Raw genomic sequence first — 26616 nt, 5'->3', positions numbered from 1 at the left:
TTCCTGCAGGGCTTTAAGACTCAGTTCACACTCAATCATCTTTGTCTGCTGTCCTCACTTCACTCAGACTTTTTCTGAGCTCGTTTGAGTGTGCGTTTTGTGTTGAAAGACAGAGCGTCTGAGTGGCTCTTGTTTACCAAGGCTGCATCCGGGGGAGTTTAAGTCTGTTATTGATTAGGGAGCCAGAGTGCATCTGAGAACTGATGTTTTGCGAAGCTTCGGCTGAAGAATAGCCCGTGTTGTGTCGAGAACTGAAAATAGCCCATCAGCGCCTAACCAAATTAATGCGTACTTGCTGCTGCCAAGATCTAATTTAGCATGCTGGAGAAATGCACAAAGACACCAAATGACACGGGATGAAAAGGGAAAATATTAATTTGAGAGGGAAACAAATATCCAACAGGGGTTTAATAGATTCCTGGAAATGTAACAGTGATGCTGCCCTGCTCATTCATGATATCGCCTCGGCGCACAGGGAAGAGCAGGTGCAGCATTGCAGAAAGGTCGAGGTTGGGCTTTGTGAATGTTGGCCAGCTACTCTGGGGCCTGGGAGATGTCCACAATAACAGACCTTTTTTATGTCCTTTTTCTCACCCAGAGATGCTCCGCTGGCTCTCATTGCAATTAAAACCAAGTGTCCATCAGTGGCTATCTCTGCTCTGTGTGGCCCATATGTTTGGGTGCTGATAGAGCGTGGATTACTCTGTTTGGGACACAGATAACAGGCTGTTTATAACCTTGGCAGAGTCTGGGGCCTAATCTGGCAGGAGCATATTTCCCCTTGCTCTCTGATAAAGGCCTGTTAGCAGCTTTATCACACGGGCAGATAGAAGTCGAGCCAGAGCGAGACGAGCACAGCTCTGAGCCCAATCTGGCACCACACACACGGTTCTGCCGCTTTATTTTTAGAAGCCTTCTCAACCTCCCCCCAACACACATGCACACATTTACACAAACACCAGCCCCGCTCCCTGTCAGAAAGAGCAATTAATTTCTACATCTGCCTTCTCGAGCAACACAAGGACCAACAAACAAATTAAAAGGACAATGTCCCCATTCATCATCATAGCATTTGGAGCTGCATTATGAGAAAAGAAACGAGAGCAGCGAAATGGAAGCCATTCTCTCTTATACATGTCATCATGTTTGCTGTAGTTTGTTATATATAATGTAGCACCTAAACATAATTAGTCTTAGCCTGCATTTATGGGAGCTATTCTTTATGTATGAATGGCCATCTCAGTTCATTTAAATAAAAAAAAAAACCATCCTTGTCTAAATAAAAGGGATGGGGTTTTATAGCCTGTTTTCTGCTTATACCTCTAAGTTGCTGTGGGATACGTGCAGCCTTGCTCTGCTATTTTCTGTATCCCCATCTTGATGGCTCTGCGTAGGCACAATTAGAGAGAGCACTCCTTTCACAGCCAGAGAAAATTGTCGTCCTCTGTAAATTGCTTTTGCCGCAGCTTAAAGAAGATCTCTTGTTACCCTCTCATTCAGTCTTTCTCGCAGCCCGCTCTCCCCCTCTTTCAGGAAAATTGCTTTCTCGCAATCAACAGATTGCTTGCTGCACTTAGGGGTAAATACAGGTAGACTAGAGCATTAGCATAACATTATTCAGACAAGTGTCAACCTCTAGGCAGTTAGCGCTGCATCTAAGCTCAGTGTGAGGTGAAATGAAGTGCTACAGAGTTGGAGGAGCCGCTGCTGCTGCTGCTCATGCCGAGATTTTCCGAGAGGAGCCTGAATTGGCCAAAAGTGTAAGAGTAAGAGGAGATGATGCACTTAAGTGTTTCTGCACTCAAAGAGGGGTAAAAAAACAACAAAAAAACCACGAGTCATCTTAAAGGAATTGAAGCATGGAAATGTGACAGCGAATCTTGCTTCAAGGTGACTTAACGTGTGCAGTTTACTCCCTGTCAGGCTGCTGGAGGAGTCAGATCCTGGACTCTCTGGAGGTCTGCAGCATGTAGGTCACACCAGCCTCATCATCCAACTGCAAACCGTGCAGGATACAGGCTTTATTGGTGCGGTGGTGATATATGGCACGCTGACACGAGGCTGGAGACAGAGCTGGATATTGGACCAGTCCTGCTACAGAAAAATGTTAATGCTTTTTTACTCGCGTCGGTTAGCTCAAATTAACCTCACAAGCAAGAGTCTAATTAAGTTTCCTCATTGAAGCTTAACACCACTCCTCTCGTCTGTGGATGATTTGATCCCCTCTGTCCTTGGGGATGGGCTGTGAAGAGCAGCAGGCGCGATCTTTCACCGAAGGAGACACCCTCTCCGTCCTCTACTATTACTCCACCCTGTTCTCTGTTCTTTCTTGATTGACAACAGGGGTTCCTTCTGACCTACATTTGCATCTGCTCCGTGACCCAAAAAGGGCCCACGTAATGAGCTGCTTGGTCATTTTTTTTTTTTTTTTAAATCCCCAGCACTCAACTTGTGTGGTTGCGTTTCGCTGTGTTGTGGTAGCAGTGTCCCCAGGGCTTTGTGTCTGGAGCTGCACGGCTGCACAAAAGCACCGTCCCATCCAGACGCCTGCCTGCACGGTCACCCAGGCCATTCTGGGTCATCTGATTACTCTTCACGGTGATTACTAATCAGGGGCTTGTGCTAATATTGCTCAGACGCAGAAGCGAAATCATCACTCAGATCTCAATCTTATTTGTCAGATGCTCTGTCATCAGTTTTCCTGAAGTGTCTTCTCAAATGTGGCAATAAAACCAAAATCCATTCAGAGTCGTAGCCATGCAGAGCACCGGGTTGTAATATAATCTGACTGTGCAATGAGCCTGTTATTGTTTCCTCCCAAACACCGGGAACAGTCATCTCTGGCAGCAGCTTGTACACAAACAGAGAGAGATCCCCTGGGATCCTAGTGTGGATTCCACGAGCGAGTGTGAAAGCCGTTTGCTGCTCCCAAGACATGCAGCGAATGTTAGTGCAGCACAACCTGTCTGATAAACACGCATCATGACATCGGAAATATGAACATTTTCTTGATAAAGATGCTTTGTCAAAAAATAGCTCTGAATACACTGAAGTGCACTTAGAGAACAAATGGCCTCTTTCTATTCTTACACAGCACTGTCAGATTGGATATATGAGCTGTACAATATTGCTAATGTTGTAACATCTTATTGAATAGACAGACATCACACAAATACCTGCATGCATATCATACATAGAAATAGTGAGGTGATTGAATTTAGCTCCAGCAGAAATATAAATTTAGACTCAGGAACAACCCTGGAACTTGTTTCCTGGTTTCATTTCCTGTCTCTTCACTGTGGGATTTTCTCTTATCAGCATGCGTTATATCATGTGAATAATCTCATTTTCCTGCAGCTTTTTTTTGCAGCTTTCATAATGAGAATTTCCCACAATCCTGATTTTGATGAACATTCTCGCTGCTGTAAGCGTTCCAGAGAAAAACCATTCCTTTTTTGGAGGAGAGAAGAATAAGACATATTCACCTAGAAATTGCTTCTCTTTTTATTCATTTCACTCCTGCTTTAGTCCACCTCATTTCAGATATTACTGCTCCCATCTGTGCTGAACAATCAGAAAGGAAGCCTCTTTTGTGGCTCTCATTTTCCTCGGGCCTGCAGTCTCAATGACATAATGTTGTGCACGGGCCTCTGCAGGGCACGTCTTGCTATCTCTCACTGTGGATTCACACTCAAGTAGCTTCACTGTTCCTGATATGTAAAATACCAAATCCTATTATTTCTTTGGCTAAATAACACTGGTCCCAAAGGCGCTGTGTGATGTTTTAATGAGAGCCCCGATTCCCGATGCTCAACGGCATCTTCTCCTCTGCATTTCCTTAAACTGCCAAGTAAGAGCCCCATTAATAATTCAGCTCATTAAAGTGTGTAATTAATCTGGAGCTGTGTAACAGGGAGAGACTGGGGCGCAGGGAGAAATCTCTCTAGGGGGGCACAAGAGAAACATTGGGCTAAGAGACACAGCACACCCGCTGTGATGGAACCAGTTTCCCGGCACACAACCAGTCCTCCTGCATCATTTATCTGGCAGGAAAAAAGCCACAGAGAGGCGCCGCCGCTTCTGCTGCTACACCCCGAGACATCTTCAGGCAACTCAGCCAATCAACAATTCAGCACGGGTACACACAGGGGCAGGCACTCTGTGGACTCTGTGCTTGCCTGCACGTCCTTGTGAATGTGGAGAATCTGTTCTGGTGTCTGTTTATTGAAGATGTAGGAGGTCAGTTTCTTGGAAGGCGGTTTTAGTCGCCACGTACGTCCTGCAAAATATAAATCCAAACATACAAATATCCAAATGTTCTTTTTTTTAATTCAAATAATTGACATAGTCGTAATTAAAGAGCCACACATGTTATATGTTACTGCGATATTTAATGTATAGGTTGAATCACTGTTCAGTGTTTTACTGGCATGTAAATATATTATGCTTTAACAACACAACACAAAAATTATATTTTTGAAGTCATATTTATGTGTTTGTGTGCATATTACCTTCCCAATTTAAAGTTTCTACTTTTATAACCATTAAACATCAGATATGTTGCTTTGGTTTGTGATTATATGCTCCGTCACTGGAAGCTCAGCTGTTTCACAACGCTTTTTTACATTAGTGCTAATACTGCTCCACAAAGCCACTTCACACAGTCAAAACAGATAAAATATCACGTGCTCTCTATGCAGTTATTGTAGATGCTCAGAGCTAAACCCAGTTAACTGTTTAAGTAATTGAGGCTTTTTTTTACCACCTAGATGAGATTTTTTTTTTTTTTTAAATCATATGAAAAAGTCTCATTTGCACCGAAGAAAACTAATAAATGTAGTCCTGTTAAACGATGCTAGCTGTATGCTAACTTATCAAATTTATTACATAATTTATTCACAACTAATGTTATAATAATATAATTATACTAGATAGTCTTTGCAAATTAAAGTATGAAAGAAGCAGGAAAAGATCCCAATGAATGTCGTTTGTATGTTTTTAAAATCGTAACATTATGGTCAGCTACTACTACGACCACGCTCCTACCCCTCTGTCTGTTTTAGCTTTAGCAATTAATGCTCAACCAAAAAGCCCCACCATGAATGTAAAGTGCCTAACAATCCATTTCCTCAACTTCATTGTCACTTCCTGTAGTTACACGTTTGACTTTTTAAGGTAGTATAATTTATTCAAAGCAGCTTTCATGTCAAAAATGCCAAGGTGACATTCAGCTGACTAGAACGGAAGCGTTTCCTGCACATATGTTCATAGGTGCATTGACATTTACATGCTGCAGAATTACAAAGTTTGTCACACTGACTGATAACACATTAGTCGCATCACCAAAATCAGAAAAAGATGCCGTATTGCTGATTTGTAGCGAGAAACTACTCTTCAGCTCTCACACCGAGCCTCACTTGGTCACAGTTCAAGGAATCCTTATAAAAATCACTGTTTATTTTATGTGTTTTTGGAAAATACTCCTGGTAAGCCAGTGTGAGACTCACTGTGTTGGCCTCAAACATCAGTGAGGACTCTGGGAAAAGCAGAAACCTGGAACCAGACGCTGTGAATAATTTATGCTTTAAAATGGACGTGGGATAATTTATCAAATTTATTGCCAGTTAATTTCATTTTCATCAACAGATTAAATGATTTTGTCACTTCTAATAGTGTCCCGCTTATTACAGCATCTTTATCAATCCTTTTTAATTGTAATTTAGGCGGATAAAACTTAAACTGTGATGTATGACTAGCAGCCTCTGAAAGCTACTTTGTTATCACATTGTGTTGAGAGATTTCTCAGTTAGTGAACCCATTTTTGAATAGTGCGGTAGGTTGAATTACATTGTACAGCACAAATATGTATCGGGGATAATTGCACAAATATCTGTGGACTGAATTTGTTTTTAAGTTACAAAACTCAAAGGATATCATCAGTTCTCGAAGGCACAAAGCCCAAACAAGGCAACTGAGGTGATATTTGTGCTGTTTGCTTTCAGATGTTTCAGGTAGACCTCAGTAAACAGTGGCATTTACACTCAGCATGCCTGCTGCCACTCACGAGCCCTCAGCTGCTCCAGATGTGGCTTAATTTACTGCGACTTGGCTAATCATGGTGATTAAGGATTAATTACTGTTAATCACTTTTACATAAACTGGTTGGCGGTAGGAGAGCTGTGCTCTGAGAAACATGCCACACATCACTGTGTGTAGTCAAATAGATGGAATGGGACAGAGCTGGAAGCTGCCAGGCCTCTCAGTCCCGGGTTTCTGTGCATTTCTGATGTAGCTTTTTAACTCCAGAGTTCACCAGTATAAGGAAGTCAACCTCTAATAATACTTAATTCTGGTCGTGTGGTGCCAGTTTGGTTTTCACTGAACATATGTGGGGATTGGTTAAGTCTCGGCATACCGAAGCGGGAGCATGTTTCTTAGTAACAGGAGAGGTGTTGTCAATATTCAACACAGCAGTTGTGTCTGGTCAGCTGAGGCTAAACAGACACTGCTGGGCCGTGTGACTGTCCTGCTACAGGAGATAAGAATGTGAAGGAGCAAAACCACTGGGAGTTCTATTAACACAGACTGACAAGGGAATCACAGGGACATCAGGGGGTCCGCGGTGAGGCTGACAACAAAGCCGCTGCACTGTACCCCCCCACCCCCACCCCTCCCGCACAAGCTCAGGGTGGCAGTGTGGTCACCTTCCCTCCTTGGCCTGGTTTCACACTGTGACATGCTCGTCTGCTCTCCTGAAGGAATGGTTTTAATAAGCTGGAGCAGATCAAGGCGACTGTTAATGACATGGCAGGCCCAGTCAACACAGTGCCCGAGGCCCTGGATGGCCCCAGTCTGGTGCATGCTGCTGGACGCTCAGTGTCTCATGAGGGACACTTAGAACACTTGTCTGGATGCTCTTTAACTGCTACCCATCCAAGTGTCGTATGAAAAAGTTCCACAGTGGAGTGAACCCAAGCAGATGGGCTTATATTTGTGCCTTTTGTTACTGATATTTGTCAGTTTAATTTTATGCAGGATCGAATACTTATGAACTGAAAGCACATGATCAAAAGGTACACCATTATAAATGCAAAATGGCTGAGTATTTTATAAATTATGCTAAGGTGTTATATAGAATATATTAAAGCTTTGTGCGACACAGCAAAGCGACAGGATAAGTAAAAAATTTACAGGCTTGTACAAAAAAAGACTTTTTAGTCTTTTGGAGGTAATTTACACTTTCTTGAACACAGCATAAAGGGTTCATCTTTTTATATCTCACAAAAGTTATAAATAAATTAAGAACAATATTAATGCATTGCTTTTCTAATTGATATTAGTGTGTTAACACTACCAGCTGTAGTCACTAGCTGTCTGCTGTAGGTGGTTTAAGTCACTAAGCGCTGGTGTCTTTTGGTGCATTTTTAATGCAGTTATCTGACAAAGAGGTCCTGAATAGTTGTCTAAGTCAGTACAGGGGCATACCTGCAGTGTTTATGTGTGCAGCTTCCAAACCAAACTCAATAGGCTCTGCTAATAACACTTCACCCACTTGACCAAATATGGCCACTGCTAACTCGGAAAAAGAAAAAGGAGGATACTGACAGCCATAATACTACAAATCAAGTCACTGAAGCAGGACTTAATAACCCAGTGGGTATTTTATATCATAATGGCTACATCAGCATATGATCGCATGTAGAGTATCATAGAGGACATCTTTGAATCCTCATGCCACCCACAGCAAAAATAGAAAGTCAGTTATCTTCTCTGGCATCAGTTTTCACCACAAGTCCATTAGCTGACCAATAGGAACACAGTGCACTCCTTTGTATGCCACATGGCAAAGAGTCTCCAAGCCAATTCAAGGCAGCAGTTTATGGTATTCCTCTTAATTGCCTACACTGAACATTGAATGTGTTTGGTATTCTTAACCCAGCACAAGAAGTTTGTGGGGAGGGGTAATTTTTTATACATGTTTCTACACTTTGTGGGTCAGAACCTCGTGAGACTGTGCAGATGAGCTGAAAATGCAACCATGTAAAAAGAGCTCAAACTTTGTCTGCACCTCATGATCTCCAGCAGTGGATACAAACCAATGAAGAATATGAAAAGAGTGAAGCTTGAGGTTTTTCTTCTAATTTAGTAACAAAATACATTTCTGCAACTTTTCTAAATGACATGAAAGAAATTGCATCTCACTGCTCAAACTATGACAGGGATTTCAAGATGGTTTGTTTAATATAATCAGATATACTGAAATATTCTTTGGAAAAGTAAATTTCGCCGTTCTTGGCTGAGTAGATATTAACGGAACTAGATGGAAGCCCGAGGCTGTCAGTGAACTAATTCATCCTGGATGCTGGGAGATTAGGTCAAGCATTTAGTTTTGCTAAAAAACTTTTTTTTTCTAAAATGTCAGAAGAAGAAGAAATGATACTAAAAAAAAAAAAAACCTGTAAATTTTAAGTGGTAAGTTTTTGTCTGCTGTGGTGAAGCCTACAGTGTTATTAGTGGCCCTAAGACCTCGGTGGATCCAATTCTAATTCCCTCCATTAGTGGTATCAGTAGACGACTGCAGTGTGTGTGATCAGGACTTCCTAACAAAGACAATGCTGCTTCTTTCTCTTCTGAACTGGTGGTGACAAAGCAGAGGGACCACATGGTGGATGAGAGAGCAGCGGAGCGCTTTAATGTGAAGGCTGTCAGCTCCACTCCCCTTGGTTTTCACCTTCTGAAGAGCACGAGGCCTTATCGGTTTAATTGACTCTTTATCTTTTTGTTAATTTCCCCTTTAGTGCAGTAACTCCCATTCTGCCTTTTGATATGTCATTTTACACTGGCTTTTGCGTGACTTACAGGAAGTGTCTGTATAGATTAGTATATTTCATGAAAAGGCAGATTTCCTTTTAACAACACAGTAAAGGAGCTCAGTTGCCACTTAACTGTCGCCATTGTCCATTAACCTCTGTGATATTGTCTGTTAACCTTCCTCAATTAAAATGAATCTCGAGACTTTATGCATTTAAAGTAAATGCAGTAAAATAATTTTATTCTTCACACATCCCAAAGCACTTTTGTGCATATCTTATGAATGAAGTATAATTTTATATCACTGGCAGCGATCCTTGAGTCCTTACAAAGGCAAACAGAGGGGACGTAAGGAGAGCAGGATTTAACAGTTTGATGCCTGTCGTCTTCCTCCTGGTGTATGTTGGTTCTCTTTCCATTCCAGTACACTTGCGACTGTATAATGAATTATGCCGATGTTGAATTAGCATGTAGCTGTCGCTTCGGCTCTGGTGCCTGCCTTGTGACAGGACCACCACAGCACAGGCTTGTGTAGAGAGAGGGAGCTTCTACTGTGATTTATTAACTGCTAAAACCACAATGAAGTGTGTCCACTGAAGCACCAATACAAACAAATAGGGCCAATCCCGTCACTGCAAATCCAGACAGACAGGCTCGACCACTGCCTGACCAGAAAGGGTTAATTATGCAAAAGCGTTTGGCTTTGACCCGACACACAGTAATGTTTTAAAGAAGGACTGTTTAGTGCAGGATTACACCACATTCTGTTTATTACTTTAAAAATATAGGGATTTTACTCACATGCATTTTCTTTGAGAGCTCCAAATTAATGATCTAGTTGTTATTTTTCAAGCGAAGAGAAGATAAGAATATTTTTACAGTTGCGAAAAATGTAAAACCTACTGAAGTTAAAATATTTTCACAATGACATAAGTTAACAACTACTGGATTTCAACTACAGTCGGTCACGATGACGCGTTTGCTTGGTGGAATGTTTCTGATTAAAAAAAGGGCTACTGAGTGACTGCAGTCATAAATAAATGGCACAAATAAATAACCATATTTTTAAAATGGCAGTTTTCCACGTGAGATGATGACATTAGCATTCACTTGTTTTTTTTCAGGCACTTTCCTGAAGTGCAATTAATCCGTGCCTTGTCCTAGCATGACTCCCTCTGCTAGACGTCATTCACAACACACTACTGTTTAGCTCACGCTTTCAGCACCGTGCATACACTAGCTTATATTTTATGATTCATTTATACACAGTAATGTACACCGTTGATACAGTTCCTACAGCCAAGTTTACAATGGAATATCATTTGAATAAAACGACGTCTCTGTAGGTACAAGATAAGGCTGTATTTTAAAGCAAATTCTTAACACACATAACGAAAATTATCCACAGCAGTTTACTATCGTATTGCCATAAATAATTTCTGCCAGGCCAGAGTGACAAGCCAATATAACTGTAAGTTTTTCCTGGCATTTCTTTTTTGGTCTCATCCTTTCAGCATGATTTGAAAGTTTTATCCAGCAGTATAGCCTGTAAACTAGAGCCAGCTTGATGTACAGCATTTTTCAGTTGACATTTGCTTATTAATAATAAATTGTTATGGATATGGATCGACATGAAAACTTTCTGGCTAGTTTGTCCAGCAGAGGGACTCCATTATTCAGTATGCTCAGCTCTGTCTGCAGCACATGTAGCAGAATAGCATCGTAGCTGTACAGATGTTGGAGCAGAGTAGCTGCCATATTTCATGCATATGCATACAGAAAATTAGTCAATATAGAAACACCGGAATTTTTTACTCTGATTAAACTGTGAAGTTTTCTATGCATTTTCTTGTTACTGCTGACTGCTTGAAAGGTTTATTAATGCTTGAGCAAATAAAACCTCAGTAAGTTAAGTGGCATCAGATAGGCTGGATAGAAAGATAAGATGATGTTTTATATTCAAAACTAAGCAGAAGTTTGAATTTTAATAGGAGTATCAACCCAAATACATATTTACTCTGTGTTTTTAGCCCTATCTTCTGTGCACCACTGAAAAACTGACTGAAAACATGAGCGGCTGAAGTCTTTGCTGGCAAAGAGCTCTTCAAAATGTCAAACCAGGCAGTTGTTGATCTGCCTGAGCATGCTGTCACCTGACCGGTTTCGAGTGTCACTTTTGGCTGTCTCTCCCCGTGCCGCTCCTCGTGACGTAACACTGCAGCTCACAGTATCTGGGTGCAGAATGGGAGGCCTCCAAAGGTCTCCACCAGTCTGAACTAAGGCATCCAATCTCTGTCAGAGGCCTTTATGTTTTACCGTCCATCTCGCTAACTATGACAGACCAGCCCAACGTCATTAATTAAACATAAGGCTTCCCCCCAATCACCCGATCTCCGTGACAGGCTGCCATGCCAACAGTCCCTGTCGACATGCCTCCGAAATCTAGAAGGGGATTACATATGGTAATGTTTTTTGACAGCCTGCCATTTGCCTCTGTTAATCTGATAGGATAAGATATCTGGACTGCAGAGCATGGTGTGCAGTAACTCTTTGAGTCTGATATTGTTATGCCACAAAAAAACTGAATCATTTTGAAGATGCAGGCAGTGTCCTGGAAGAAATCTTAATCCCCTGACAAGCTTTTGATACAATCCCAAATATTGTCACTGACTCAAAAGTATATTTTTAGACTTGGATCTGGCTTGTATTTGCTGTCCATTTTAATATTCCGCACATTCTTGAATCATATCAAGTATGGTGAGATGATGTGACAATCTATAATGGACCTGTGTCCTTCCACAGCATTTCTCCAAAGACACTAGTTCTGTTGCCCCAGGCTACCAGCCCACTTTCATTTTGCCACGGTTCGTTCTCCTTCAGAGGGAGAAGACGGGTTATTCTCTGGTCTTTGTTCAATTAAGACCAACCCCAAACTCAGAGCCTCTCTGAAATGGTGCATCTCTGTTGCAAGTTGTTCAATTAATATTTCAATACCCACAGACATCTTCATGTAAGGCCATGAGCCAGTCTTCTCGGATGACTAATAAATGGGAAACGGAGAATGTTACACATGTGCTCGCTGAAAAACAAGCAACGTGGGGGGAGCGGGAGGAGGTTTAGGCAAGCTGCTCTCCCCCAAACAAGGACGTTAATCATCTCCAAGCATGATATTCCGAGCTTACCCTCAAAGAGCAAAAGCTTTTTCCCTCAGCCTCGCGGAAATGAAATAAATATTCCCAGAGAAACAACCAGACAGTTAAACATCCACCTCTCCAAAAGCCAATTGCCCTTGGCTTTTATTAAATATCGATTTGATTTGTAAAAGGCCAGATGTTGGGAAGTTAAACAAATGTCGTGTTCTCCCATTCCAGTTTACTTTTGTCTTCTCAGCCGGTGACATTTTGTCTCTCAGTGTGTACACAGAGCAGTAAAACCACCAACCATCTTCTCCTAATCCATCCACACAGAGACACCATGAATACGTGATTCCTTCCCGGCAAAATCATCTATTGTGCATCCGATTCATAAATTCATTAATAACAAAAGCTACTGTGGTGAAAAAAAAATCCCATGTTTTTATTAACGCATAAGCAAAGCAATAAAGCCTGGTGCGTGCCTCCTTGAGAGAATTGCTTGTCAACAACAGGAAGAGGGGGGGGGGGGGGGGGAATAAGGCATCGTCTGACAACAAGCCATCTTTGAAACACCTCCAAGAGAGAAATGGCATCCATTAGAGACATACAAAAAAAAAACGCGTGCTTGTCGACGAGCAGTGGGGGGAAATCTCTCGCACACACATCCACAGATAATTGTTTATCCCTGAGAGAACCTTCAGTGTTTGTCTGCGGGTGGCTAAGTAAGTTCACCAGCACTATTGGACAGGGAGTGCCCACCAGACCCAAGGCTCGAAATACATTAGGATGAATCAATTAGGCTGCCATTAGCCAATAAAGTGGCCCTCACTGAGTCGTGTAATTATGACCCACAGCAAAGCCAATTTTATGGAGGCACATTATCCCTTTCTTTTCCTTATTAATTGTATTTGTTTGAGATAATCCCTCCATGGTTTTAATTATGCGCTTTAGGTTCAGGGTGGAAGAAATAAATCATCATTTGCTTCAATCACTTCCAAATACTGCAGGTCTGCAGTTATTTTTTTCCCACCGTAAGGGAAGCTACCCATCGCGGGGCAATGACTGCACTGATTAGGCACTTAAATTAAAAATGAATGCAGAAATCCAGATTAACCCCACTCAGAGCGAGTTCCCGTCAGATTCTGCGATAAGATGCCAGGAAGAGCTGATATTATAGGCAGCCAGCTACTTAGCTTGTTCCCAGCTCAGAGGACACTGTAAGTGTGACAATGTGCTGTCAATGAGGGATGACAGTACACAGCCAACATGGCGTAATGCATTGTTCCTTCCTGGGTCCCTCCTGACAGATGCTCTCCAAGACAGCTGGATCAGCAGCAAGAATGGAGCCGGGATACGAGGGGAGGATATGATATGCGGGCTGATTAGCGAAGGTATACACGTGTCAACAAGCGAGGCCTGGGGATCACGTCGGAGTTTGTGTTAATTGTCAGTTTAAGACAGCGTTACCTACTGATTTTGAGCACAATGCAGGGCTTTGAATAAGCAGCATTGCTGGATGCAGTCGTTTTCTTTCCATTTGTCCATGACCTTTCTTATTCGTAGAGAAAAAATGTCAGCCTGCTAGAACTTTTTCTGTTTCCCATCCAAGAGATCTCCTAAGAAATGACCTTCTCTGCAACAGGCACTCTTCTAAGACTGATGTTGGAGGAGCTTCAAGCCAAGTAAAATAAACACTTTGAATGTTAAGCTGGAACTTGGCAGACATGAACTGAATCATTTTTGTGGACACAGGGAATTTTTATGTTCCATTTTCATTTGACAGTCTAGACGTTTTATGGGTTAGGGAAGAAATCTAGTCTAGGACTTTTGCCTGAAACATCTGTGAAGACATGCTGATGTTCTCTGGACTTTTACTCTTTGTTCCTGGACTTGGGAAGCAGGAAACGATATCTTGTCCCATGTGCTTTATGTCAATTTTGAAAAGATCATTTTTATTACAGATGCACCAAATGTAAAGTCCTGGGCCAATTTCAAAACACCCAAACTGTATTATAGTTTTTGTCTTAGCCACTTTAGAGATGTGTCACACATTATGTTGTCTAATGTTTATTCTTCTGTAATCTTTTGCTCAAAAACACTCTGTACTCTGCCATATACAGTACTCTTTAATACACAACAGTGGCAGCACAGATTACACGTTTCACAGATTTACTAAGATTTAGGTGCTCTGTGACCATCTTGGATTGTGAAGCCGAGGTTGCTGGGGGTTCTCCAGCTTTCCGAGTTGGAGATCCAACTTGAGGGGACATTCCAGTTCCCACTTAAAATTAATCAGGGCATTCGTTTTAAGTTTACTGTAGTCAGTAATCTCAGGCAGCTGTGCCAAACAGGAATATTTTTGTTAAATTAACAACATTTTATGATATTCATGTAATAAAAGCACATTCCCAGTGTTCCTTTAAACGAACTGTCATTGGGAAACCAGAGCTGCTGCAGAGAATGCTGGACTAATGCTGTGCTCTCCTGCTTTGCTAGCAGTTTAATAAATAGTGAATAAACTGAATGTCTCATTAATAATAACCAATAACTAACCAACTAATAAGGCAGCATTAGAAAGCATTGTTTTGTTTTTTTTTGCTGATTTTGGTCTTCATTTCCTCCTTTATCCTAATGAAACAAAGCATCTTCATAACTGATGAGTTAATGAGTGGTTTTAAAGTCTAATACATCATCACACCGTCTGAACAGTTAACTAGAGCAAAAATGATGTAACAAAACAGAAACACAGGCCATTGCCAACATTAATTAATCAAATAGGTCCACTTAAATATCAATCTTCTACTTACACAGCACGTTAACAGGCTTTAATTTTGAAGAGGTGTTATTTAAGTCAACTCTTTACGTCTAAAACTCAGATAGATAGTTTCAGTATGGCTTGACCTATAAATCCTGCAACCTGTTTTCAGTTCAGTGTTACCATAATGTAAGTTGTCAGCCTTCTTTTTTCTTCTTTAAGTATGTACTGCTGTGAGATGTTTTCCTACTAAAAATTACTTCCAGAAAGGGCAGCTAGTCCATGGGATATTGTGGTGTGCTCCTATTTTAACACCCACTTTAGATCGGCATTTATGAGGTGGTAAATGTAGAAAAAGTGCCTCTCTGTACTGGTGAGCATTCAAGAGCCGTGGGAGCGGCGGCGGGGCCACTGCTGATGTACGTTAACTAAAGCAGACAGGCGGGTTTAGAGTTTCTGATGGAGCAGGTTTGATTGGGTCATAACGTGGCAGCAGTTGTGACGGTGTGGAGGTAAGGCGCGTGTGAAGCCATCTGAGATTTTCCCCTCTAAGCCTGTCTATACATTACTGGAGTGATGAAAGAGTCTTGGTAACGAGACAGGATGTTTGTACTGTCTTGCCATCTCAAGAGACGTCCCCCCCCAACGCCGCCATTTCTCCTCCAATACTCCTCCCACACTCAATCTACCTCCCGCTGAGCCTATGGCCTGAAACCCTGACCTCTTCCACTCGCCAACAGTTGCCATATTTGCATTTCCAGTCCACTTAAAGGCAAAGGTGGGGGTGAATGTGGGAGCCCCCCTCCTCTTCCCCTACGAGTACAGCAGGCTTCATTCTCATCCCAGTGACCCCCTGCCCAGGACTACCAACCCGGACAGCAGTCTGGGGTTAATGCACCAAGCACTCCTATTGTCTCTGAATTAATGAAGTGCTCCGTGCCTGTCCCTTCTCATTCAATGACAACGAGACAAATGACAAGTGGTATTGTTTTAAATGGCTATCGACACTCAAGGGGCGCAAAGTCACAGAGTCAGGGCTCCTGTTAGGTCCGATAACGGTAACACCAGCTGCCGTCAGAGTGCCTTCGATGTCCACTCTGGGGTCAATTTGAATGCTAGCAGCACAACGCTTCACACAGGAGAAGGGATTTTATATTGAAATGGATGGTTCTCAGATGGAGGAGGAAGAGTCTGAGCCTGTGTTTTCACCTCAGAAAATGGAAGGTGGGGACTTGGATGTCCTAAAGAATGGCAAGGGAGACCTCTGGTGGTAAAGAGGAGTATTTGATCAGATTATTTACTGACGCTATTAATACTTAAACCATACTGTTTTAGGTGTGAAATCAGCTCACACCTAAAACCCACACAGGCACATACACAGCTGCAACTCTGAATGAGTGCTGTAAAGAATAAATAAAGTCCTGGTGAAAAGTTTAAAATATTGGGGGTGATCAGAGTGACTTTCAGAATATTTCTTAAAAGAATTTCCACTTGCCTCAGTGCAATTTCTACTTGATTTAAATGCAAAATTATAGTCAAATTGTACCCATTTTGTTTTTAATTCCCAAAATGATTATAGCATTGTTTTGGAAAAACGAGAAATTATCTCAAATCTACTCATATATAGAAAAACGTCAAGATATAAGGACAAACAAAGACTATTTAAAAAAGTCTGGGGTCCTTTTTTAACCGTGAATTTGGATTACTCTGTATCAAATGGGAAGAGCAGTTTTCTTTCTGCTTTGTTTGTTTGTTTTTAAATTAATGTTAATATCAATTTAAGGAAGAAAGGTTGACTAAAATAACAGGAAACAAAATATTATTTCAGATGTCGGGTTTTGTCAAAAAAATTTAAAAATTTAAAAATTTAAAAAAAAAAAAAAAAAAAAAAAGGACGTAACCCAAGAAAAAATAAACAAATTCCACAACCTAGAAACTGGAAACAGGGAAATATTTGTCAAAACGTTTGGTGCTTATTATTCTGTCAGTATATTAACCAAATAAGGGGACTAATTACTTGAGCTCAAGTGAATCTGGCAGCCAGCTGAGCTGATTAAAAAAGGAAGTGTGGGTGACCAGAAGCCTGATGGGAGAGCTGTGCGATTTTTGGGGGGGGAAAAAGAGTGGACAAATTGTGGAAAATATCTAAAACATGCAAATCAAAGAAGCTTATGTCTCCAAAAGCAGTGTATCTAATTTGATCATGAGAGCTTCTTTCCATAGATAGTCTTCAGGCCTGTCAAAGTCATTAATTTCTTGGGGTATTTGTGGAAGTAGCTTTGGACGAAAAACAAACGTGAAACCAATTAGGAGGTTGAATTTGAAAGTTGAATAGATAAATGAGAGGAGGCAGCACCATCTTCAAATGGTCCTTTTTTACAGCAGACCCCATGTTTCCTTCAGTGAGGCAGACTTCAGTCTCCCTCAGCCTGTGTGTCGGTCTTTGTTATACAGCACGGCTCACGCTGAGCTGGTGGATGTGTGGGTGCAGCTCAGGGGTGTCAGCTGCACGGTTGACAGCTTGTTACGGTGCATCACACCGCTGCAGGTGCGACCTTTATGACTGACCTCTGACCCTCTCCTGTCATCGCAGTGCTGAGCATTCGCGGCGCCCAGGAGGAGGAGCCCCCAGACCCCCAGCTCATGCGACTGGACAACATGCTTCTGGCAGAGGGCGTGTCCGGACCGGAGAAAGGCGGAGGTTCTGCGGCAGCGGCGGCTGCAGCGGCCGCCTCTGGAGGGGCAGGGGCCGACAACTCAGCAGAGCACTCTGACTACAGGGCCAAGCTGTCCCAGATCAGACAGATCTACCACACAGAGCTGGAGAAGTATGAACAGGTAAGAGCAGACGATGCACCTTAGACCAACACCTGACAGAGTGGGAAAATAGGGCTGTGACGTATAGAGAATTTCCACAGAACCATAACACACTGATTTTTTGAAATAGTGTTTTTAGTGCACACACACACACACACACGTATGACCAGCTTAATGATGTTAGGGAGTTTCCTGTGCATTTGCTGTGACAGCAGGACACATCAAAAGCAACATCACGTTGTGCACTTTAATGCCATTTTAGCTTGTCGTGCATCTCCACGTTTTTGTAGCCTGGCACGCACACCACAGCAGGGCTAGAGGCTCAGGCCTGCAAGCACGGTGGTCTCTAAAGGCATTTTTTATGATACATAACTGCCAGAGCAAAGAGATTCCCAGACAGCATGGGGAGAAGGATTTCTGCAACAGTTGGAAAAGATGAAAAAGTTCTGCTGAAAACTTTGAAAAAAGGAATGAAGCAGTGATATATTCTGTGCTGCGAAGCCTGAAGCGACTCAAGTTTGAGTCAAGGTTATTGAGCTACAGTTCGATTAAACAATGGCCTTAACTGCCGCTTAAAGCTGCTTTCAGTGTATCCTTAAAAGTCTTTAAATTAAATAAGGTCATAATGAAACATCTTATATGTACTTGTAAGAGCCCTTTAAACTTGAGATGCTGTTTTTATGTGAGACTTGTTCTAATACTTTTTATACTTCGAGTAGCTATTATTTTATGCGGTCCGTATATCTTTCCTCGCGGATTTATGCGTGAACCACAAAAAACAAAGAATGCAATAAGATGTGATGAGCAAGTTTAGGAGATGCACCTGGGGTGACTTGGCAGGGGATGAAACTATTTGAAGGCAGCTTGTAAGCTTTGCCTTGTAAGATGGATCTTTTTAGGAGGTTCCAGTGTGATTTTAAAAAGTGTGAAACGTGATAGAAAAATAATGTTTAGTAAGCAATGATTTATTTTATTTGTCAAGTAAAATGACCAAAACTTTTCTTAGTTTCAGATTCTCAAATGTGGCAATTTGCAGGTTTATGTGTGATAGAAAATGGAATATTATGAAGTTCCAAGAGTTTGACGAGAAAAACATGTTTTTTACTACTTTATCACATTTTACTTCAGGGTTTTCCAGCTCTGCACACTTTGAAGATGCAGTCCTTCTACAGAAAGTACAAAATCAGTTCAAAAACTGATTATATATTGCTGAGCTGGTCCATCTTCCTATATCTGCTTTTCCCTCCTGAACTTTAATCCAGATTTTTTACTCCTCGCTGAGGCAGGATCACTCTTAAATCAAGTGGCAACCCTTCGACTGTTTCCTCAGTACACGTCAGTAAGAATTCACTTTAGACTGTGTCTTTACCCCAGAATAGTCCATCATATGAAGCCTCTTTGTGTATTCCAAGTATAGTCTTGAAGGGATGCTTTAAAGGAAGGGGGTGATTTTCTCTCATTGCCTTGATAACCGATGCATTCATGACAATAGCATCCCTTTCAGATGAGGCGAGTAAGACAGATGAACACAGAGATAGACAGACACAGACAAAGCCTGACACGGCGAAATCCAGGGAGAGATCGACAGGAGGAGAGGAAATAAAGAAGAGGCGGCAGTAAGAGGCGCGGAGTCGGAGTGTAATATCGTGGCAGATTCACGGCTGGTGTCACATGGGGGGGTGCGATGAATAAAACGTTGTGGCATGTTCGTCTCTCAGGGTTGGCTATGCTGTAAAAAGTGTGTCTGAGAGGGGAACAGCTGTCATTGGTTCCTCTCAACATACTGCCATCACCATTTCTGTTAAATATGAAATATATCAGTGCTTATATTCCCCCTTGGCTCTGCGAGAAAGCTTGCCCCAGAACTACATTAAGAAAAGCGCACGATTTGTGAATTTTAAATACTCGACTCTGCGCGGCAAATTTGACAAATTGAGGTCTCGTCTGCAGTTTTGTCTGACCTTAAGTGAAGTGTGCTCTTGAACGTAATCCTATGTGTGTGTGTTTATCTTCCCTACAGGCGTGTAACGAGTTCACCACCCATGTGATGAACCTGTTGAGAGAGCAGTCACGCACGCGACCCATTTCGCCCAAAGAGATCGAGCGCATGGTGAGCATCATCCACCGCAAGTTCAGCGCCATCCAGATGCAGCTCAAACAGAGCACCTGCGAGGCCGTGATGATCCTGCGCTCCCGCTTCCTCGATGCCAGGTGTGTGCCTTTGCATACAGGTTCAGGTCGTACACGGCACGCTCTGTGCTGCAAATTACAAAATCCTCTACGTGTGCTCTCCTTCTCTGCCTGATATCCATATGAATGGCTGATGTAGGAGGCCTATCATGCCATAAATGTGGTGTAACACATGCTGTTTACCACACATGCTGGACTGGTTTGCATGACTGGGTGCCATTTGGACTTGTATACCCAGCAACACTGGCCAATGAGAGCTTCGTGCATGATCCAAAACACTAACTGCTTCCTTTTTTTTTTAATGTAATCGCTTGTTCTCTTTGATGCGTGCTTTGGATTTGCATACATTTCTCTAAGGATAAATCTCACTCACTGTCTGAGTTGGAGGCATAACATTTAAATGAGGCATGCACTGCCTTACAAAGCTCCCTATCTATTCTCTTGCAAATGATTGTGGTGGTGCAGCAGCGAAGGGGAAGGGAGAGGAAGAGCTTTCGCTGGTTGAGAGGCACTGCCATGCTCAGCTCCACTGATTAATCTACTGGCTGCTAGAGCCCATGCTGTGCACATTTACATATTCTCATCCAGGCTTTCGAAGCGGGGGACAGAGATTTTAGCACAAATCTCCTCACCGGTGGATCCACGGAAAGAGATTTTCCAGGGTTCCCCTCCAGCTTATGTAAAGCCCTCTTTAGACGTGGCACACGCAGATATGACCTGATGAGTGCAAGAGATGGAGGGGTCGGTCAACTCATGAGCCACCAGCATGTGATATCTGTCTGCTTCAAGGTGTGGTGTTGGCAGGATATCGCTGGATTCATTTTCATATTCAAAGCATGACAGAATGCGTGTTAGCATTTCCTGCCTTCTCTGTGCTGTAATGCTTTGTTAGCATGGTGGGAAACTGATGCTGAGGTTTTACATGGGTGTAAACACACACACACACAAAACAGCAACATACAATAAAGTTGCAATAAAGTTGAAAATTCCGTTAAAGCTGTTAAAAATACAGGTGAGCTTTAAAAAGCAATTTCAGTGAAGCTGCATCTCAACAACGTAACCACGCAAACCTTTCATGAGCGATCGAAAAAGTGATCAAAAGCTTATAAAGAGAGAGAATGCAGAGTTATGACTGATAAAGTCAGCAGTTTGAAAAGGTTTTGTAACCCAAGTTTCACTGTTGACACCAGAGCACGTTTTTGACACATTATTTAAAACTGCTCTAAAATTGAAGCCTGGACCTCCGTTTTTTTTAACTGTGAACAATGTCAAACGTGGCCATCGAGAGCATTACTACTGAACTGTACACTTCCTCTAAGCGTTTGGGAACATTGTAACATATTTCAGTTTGTAGTTTTAGTTTTGACACCTGCAAATTCTTTATTTAGTTATTATTCTCACTAACTTTATAGCTGTTTTAAAAAACTATTGATCAACCCACTGTACATTACTATACTGCAGATATATCCTTTATCCTTGAAAACAGTGAAGTATTTAATAGTTAATTCCTCCTAGATAAGGTGTAATTAATAAAATAAATGCTAGAGCTGTTCCATATTTGCTGGTGTAATGCAGTCAGAATATCAGATTTTCACCACAATGAAATTTGAAATTATATTATCAAACATAGAGATTACTCAAATTACTATTCAGCATATTTTATCTCTTTTTTGTGAGTATGAATGCAAAAAAGACATGTGCAAATGCACAATTGCACAATTATTTATGATACGTTTAATTGACATCCCAGTGATAATTCTTGAGTTAAATGTTACGTTAATGAATGGGTTTAGGTTTAAACTGCACACTTTAAAACTGTAAAATAAGATTTCCATTGTTGTCCTTTAATTATACATATATATTTAAAAGGGAAAAAAAACACTTAACTTAAAAAATTCTGTCTAATCACAGAGCAAGTACACAAATCCAGAGCAGTCATAGTCAGTATATTCCCAAAACAGAGTTACGGTTTAAAGCGGAGCCCTACCCTGGCTGGTTTTAACTTCTGTATGTCTGAATATTCAAAAGGCAAACACTGCTATTAAACCTTTTAAAAAATGGAGACTGTGATTTCTTCTTTATCTCCCCACAATTAATAGTAGATATTGACTTAATTATTATGACCCAGTTATGTGCTTTTATTGCCAGCCCTAATGCTTTCTTCAGATGCTCATAAACAGAGCTGTAGTGCAGCAATTCTGGGCCTAATTGTTCTCTTGAGTCCTGACAAAGTGTCTCAGTGCAAAGCTGCAGCTAAATTGAAAGTTTCTGGTGCAGCAGAGGTTTTCACAAAGGGGGGTAATGTACATCCAAATCAAGGCCAGATAAACCCGCAGAGACCGTGCTGGTGTCAAGCCAACATCACGGATGCTCGGCTTATAACTGATGACTGGCTTAAGTTGGTATCGGCGTGCTGAAAACCACTTCCTCCATATTAAAGCAACCACAATATTTAATAGGGTGAACTTGCAGAAATGTCATGTTTAAAAGTGAATCCAAGATTTCGGATAAGGTTACATTTGTAGTTGTTGTGCAGTTTATTTTAGATTTTTCCTCAGTTTTGGAGATGGCCGCTGTAGAAATGACTGCCGTCTTATGAATACATTGGAACTAAATGACACTTGCATTGTGGTGCGTAAGTGCCAAGAATACATTTTAAAACTCAGCAGCAATGCATCTTTCCAAAGTCATGACCTGATTACAGTAAGAATGCACAAACTTTGTCATGAGCTATTTTATGGAGGAACAATTTTCTTTCTGTCAAACTACAGACAATGAGGGTGAGGCTGGCTAACTAAAGAAAAAAGACACGTCTATCCATCTTTTACAATTTCCCCCGATTGTCTCGTCCCATTATATTTAAGAGAAAGCAAACATCTCTGCAGTGGAAAAATCCCAAACTGTTACCTTGTGGATAAAGGCTGGAGGAGAAATAAGCAAATTTGATTTTGAGATCAGAGCGCTTATGACTTCTCTCTGTAATGATAGTTCCCCAGCGTTTCTTACCAGTTCCATGTTGTTATCGTTGCTCTAAACTTAATTTTATCCCCGTTTGAACCTTCACTGTTCTCTTTGCAGACGAAAAAGACGAAACTTCAACAAGCAGGCGACAGAGATCCTGAATGAATATTTCTACTCGCACCTCAGTAACCCCTACCCCAGCGAGGAGGCTAAAGAAGAGCTGGCAAAGAAGTGCGCCATCACAGTGGCCCAGGTACACCGCAGATCACCGCCACCTCACAGCACCTGTAGGAACACTGCCGTACACAGAGTAGCAGGACAAAGACGAGTTTTAATATGAAGCTGGCGCAGAGCGTCTTGGCAAGTAACCTAATAATATGTTTTGTGACTGTCATGAGTACAGACAGCGTCTCTAATCTTTTAGCAGTGCCTTTCATTGAGACAACAAAGGACTTAAAGTATAAATACGCCTTGTCATGAGTCTGTAATCTCGTAAATCAAACCAGACAAAGCTATTTTTGACCAGTGACACAGTGTTCCTATTGAAGTAATGCAAGCTAAGCACAACTCAGCTGTCATAGTTCTTATTGATCTAATCTTATAGTGGATCACATGCACCACTTGCAACATAAATTCTAAATACAGTCCAAGTACTTTTACAAAGTGTGACACAAATGGTGAGAAATCCAGCATACTTTGTGCACGTATTTTTTGGGGGGTAAACTAAGTGAAAATAAAATAGACTGAAGTTTCTAATCGAACATCTTCGAGAAAGCAACTAATTGATTAATCAGCAGCTGCTTTCAGCTTGTGAAATTCAGCGCTGGGATCATTTGAGGCATTTGATGATTAAATCTAACGGTAACTTAACCAACATCTGTCTCATGGCGAGTGCGAAGACTAAAACATCTTTGCATTCCAGCACTCAGGTTGTTTCACTCCTGTGAGAGTTGATAATACGGAAAGCAATGACAACACCAAGGTAAACAGCAGTTTGTGTTTTGAATCCATCATTTGGGAATGGATTGTTTTCTCAATTGGTTTCATTAATTTCTAAGGAATGATTGGAGGGTGCAGCTGGGCCTGATTGTGGAAGCAGCTCGGTAGCCGAATGATTTGTAGAGTTTCCGTTTCTTGGCCATAATAAAGGAGAATGTTTACCTACTCTGTGCATTGGAAACTTTGCAGGATTGATTTGGTTTTCATTTTAATGTTGTTTATCATTAGCGCTGGGATTACCCCCCCGGCTTCATCTGGGAGTCCATTAGCCGTAATGGGTGTTAGCGGATGTTGACTGATTGGTGCTTGCGTGAGTTCTGATGATAGCTGCAGTCATGGTGACATAATGAGACTGTTATTGGCAATCATTCCATTCTGGCACTAATGCAGATTCACAGCACCAGTCTGTGAAGCCCATACCTCTGACAGAGGCTCTCTGCAGTGTTTTGCATGCCATTAAGGCCATACAAGCTAAACACTGCCATGGTTTTTCTGAGAGCCTCTGTGTGGTAATATGTCGTGACAATTAAACTATATTCTTTTGTTTGTCTGCTCAGGTTTCCAACTGGTTCGGGAATAAAAGAATCAGATACAAGAAAAACATTGGTAAGTTCCAAGAAGAAGCCAACATGTACGCTGCGAGAACTGCCGTGAATGCGGCTAATGCATCCTCACATGGAAGCCAAGCAAATTCACCCTCAACTCCAAACTCTGCAGGTGAGACAGGAAGTCCCTGGCTCTGCTCAGCTATTAGATATGTGCCTCCTCTGTGTACTACAACTTAGTCAATTTTAGAGTTTTTTCATTGCTGATGCTGGTAATTTGTAAAGGATCAAAAAGTAGATCTGTCAGGCAAACTCAGTTATACACAGAACATGCCTAAAACCTGACAAAGCACCATCGTTACTGCTGAACAAATTAAACATTTCCCCTTCACGACTCTAATTACCCCCCTAGAACAAAAATATGTCCGATTAGACGACCTGAACCCCGTGCCAAGTCTCCATAATCTCACTGTCCTCTTGTCTGGGTCTGAATTAATCCTGTTCTTCATGTATGCTTATTAAACTCTGTATTTATCACGGTCTCTGCTGACACTCTAAGGATAAGTCTGGTAGTATTCTACATTTTTCTTATTTTTTGGTGAATAACAGTGGAAAAAAGACTAACAGTGAATTGACCCCACTTACTTTTCTTGTCGAGCCACATTAGTGTACAGAGATGATTAACTCTGACGTCTCGATCACGATTACCTAATCCTAGGCAATCAAAAAATGTACTCCATATTTTTATACAACTGTTACCAAGTGCTGCCAATCAGAGGAAAAAAACTTATCATTCCAACCGAAATACATCAAAACTATTCAGGTTTTCCAGAAAAGTCCATTTTTGCCTTATCCGGTATATAGAATTAGGGTTAACGTTGCCTCTATCTATCAAACCATCACATCTACATTCCTTTTTTTACCTTTCATACACACATTGTAGTTTGTTTGGGGTTTTTTAATATACCACCTATACCATGTTCATATGAAAAATACCTGCAACATAAATTTCAATTCACACTTGCTTAAATTGCCTAAAATATATAGAAAAATGTTAAAATTGCCTCTTTCATTAGTAGAATGAAGGATTCAAGTCTTACAGGACATTAATATTTAATCTTTTTTTTTCTTTTTTTTTTTGCTAAATGTGTAAATAGCCACAGGTGAAATAAAGCTTTTAAAATTAAATACACTACGTGTTTTAATTAGTAGCCTTTATTAAAAACTGCAATGCCCTGCTGTTATGAGATATTACTTATTTTTAGTTAAGAATGAAAGTTAATTTATGTAATCAATTTTTATAGCAATTTTTGTAGTGGATATTAATTTGACCTAGGAACACTTAACAAAAACATTGTTTGGTTTTTACCAAATAACAACGTTAAGATTGAAAACAGAGCGTTAGTTTGCTTTAATGTCTAGCAGTCGTAATTCTGCATTTTAAGCCACAACATTAAAGCTCAGCTCGCATGTTTAGATAGATATATAGAGCTTTAGCCTGAATAGTGAAGATGATCTTCAGGCCAGGAGAAATATAATTTATATAATCATAGTGTAGTGGTTTACACATGTGCCTGCCATGTAAAAGATCCCATTCAAGACTGCGACAAGACAAATACCCAAAAGTTCTGCGTCAGGAAAGGCAGCTGATTTAAAAATCTTTGCCAAATCCCTCCTCAGCAGAAGTAGTTCTTAATTCAGGATTAACGTTGAACAGATAAATGACAAATGAAATAGAAATTAGAGAAGAAATATAAAAACCTGTTGACTGCTGTTCCCGGTAGTTTAACTACACTCCTGCATGTGGAGTCCAGGTAGCCCTAGGCCTCAAACTGACCAGCTTCAGAGTTCAGCAGTAATCCAGTAACATCAAAAGATGTGCAACCCCTAGGTCTGAGGGTGGATCGAAAGGACCACCTGCCTGTGCCTAAATTACCTAAATATCACTCGCAGACTTGACACACATTTAATGGGACTGGCGTGGCAGCCATCTTGGAACCTTGAAATCTTATTAGCCTCTATTCCCCTTGTTATGGCTCCCTCTGGTGATGGATAATCCTCCTAGTACCACACTAAGACTCTGATATGTTGCCATGTTTACTTTGTGATGGTTCCCAGGCTGTTTTCTGTCACCGTGACCCCCCCTAGCCACATGTTTATTGTAGTAACAGCTCCCCCTCATCTTAATCAGTCAAAATAAAAAACATCTCTCCCCATACTTTTTGCATAAGCGTTATATCATTCTTCTTCTGTGGTATTTTCTCCAGAGGCAGACAAACCCTCTGCCTCCTGTTGACACCAGCACATCCATGCTCACTGTACATGGTCATATATTAATGCTTTACAGGTGTGCTTATACACTTTATGTATTGCATAAAGTAGTAAAAATTTGAAAGAATGCCAG

At 41.3% G+C, this 26616-nt stretch overlaps 1 protein-coding gene and 1 long non-coding RNA gene across 4 annotated transcripts in view; one reads left to right on the top strand and one right to left on the bottom strand.

Moving 5' to 3' along the window:
- LOC120738665 (pre-B-cell leukemia transcription factor 1) overlaps window positions 1-26616 on the top strand; it is a 63548-nt gene that overhangs the window by 29349 nt on the left and 7583 nt on the right. For 2 of the 3 annotated variants that reach the window (XM_040040028.1, XM_040040026.1), the window contains exons 3-6: window positions 17294-17538; window positions 19538-19728; window positions 22786-22921; window positions 24225-24384. In XM_040040028.1, the coding sequence (XP_039895962.1) occupies window positions 17294-17538; window positions 19538-19728; window positions 22786-22921; window positions 24225-24384 (732 nt within the window). The remainder of the gene's footprint in view (window positions 1-17293; window positions 17539-19537; window positions 19729-22785; window positions 22922-24224; window positions 24385-26616) is intronic. The other variant, XM_040040027.1, reaches the window with a different exon arrangement.
- Window positions 2369-26315, bottom strand: LOC120738666. The gene is made up of 2 exons (XR_005697039.1): window positions 25974-26315; window positions 2369-4279 (listed from the first exon to the last, which is right to left on the bottom strand). It is a non-coding gene; the product is annotated as an uncharacterized LOC120738666 (long non-coding RNA).

Source organism: Simochromis diagramma, unplaced genomic scaffold (genome assembly GCF_900408965.1).
Source record: "Simochromis diagramma unplaced genomic scaffold, fSimDia1.1 OVJJ01000026.1, whole genome shotgun sequence".
Taxonomy (NCBI): Eukaryota; Metazoa; Chordata; class Actinopteri; order Cichliformes; family Cichlidae; genus Simochromis; species Simochromis diagramma.
This window is presented reverse-complemented; position numbering and strand designations above follow the sequence as displayed.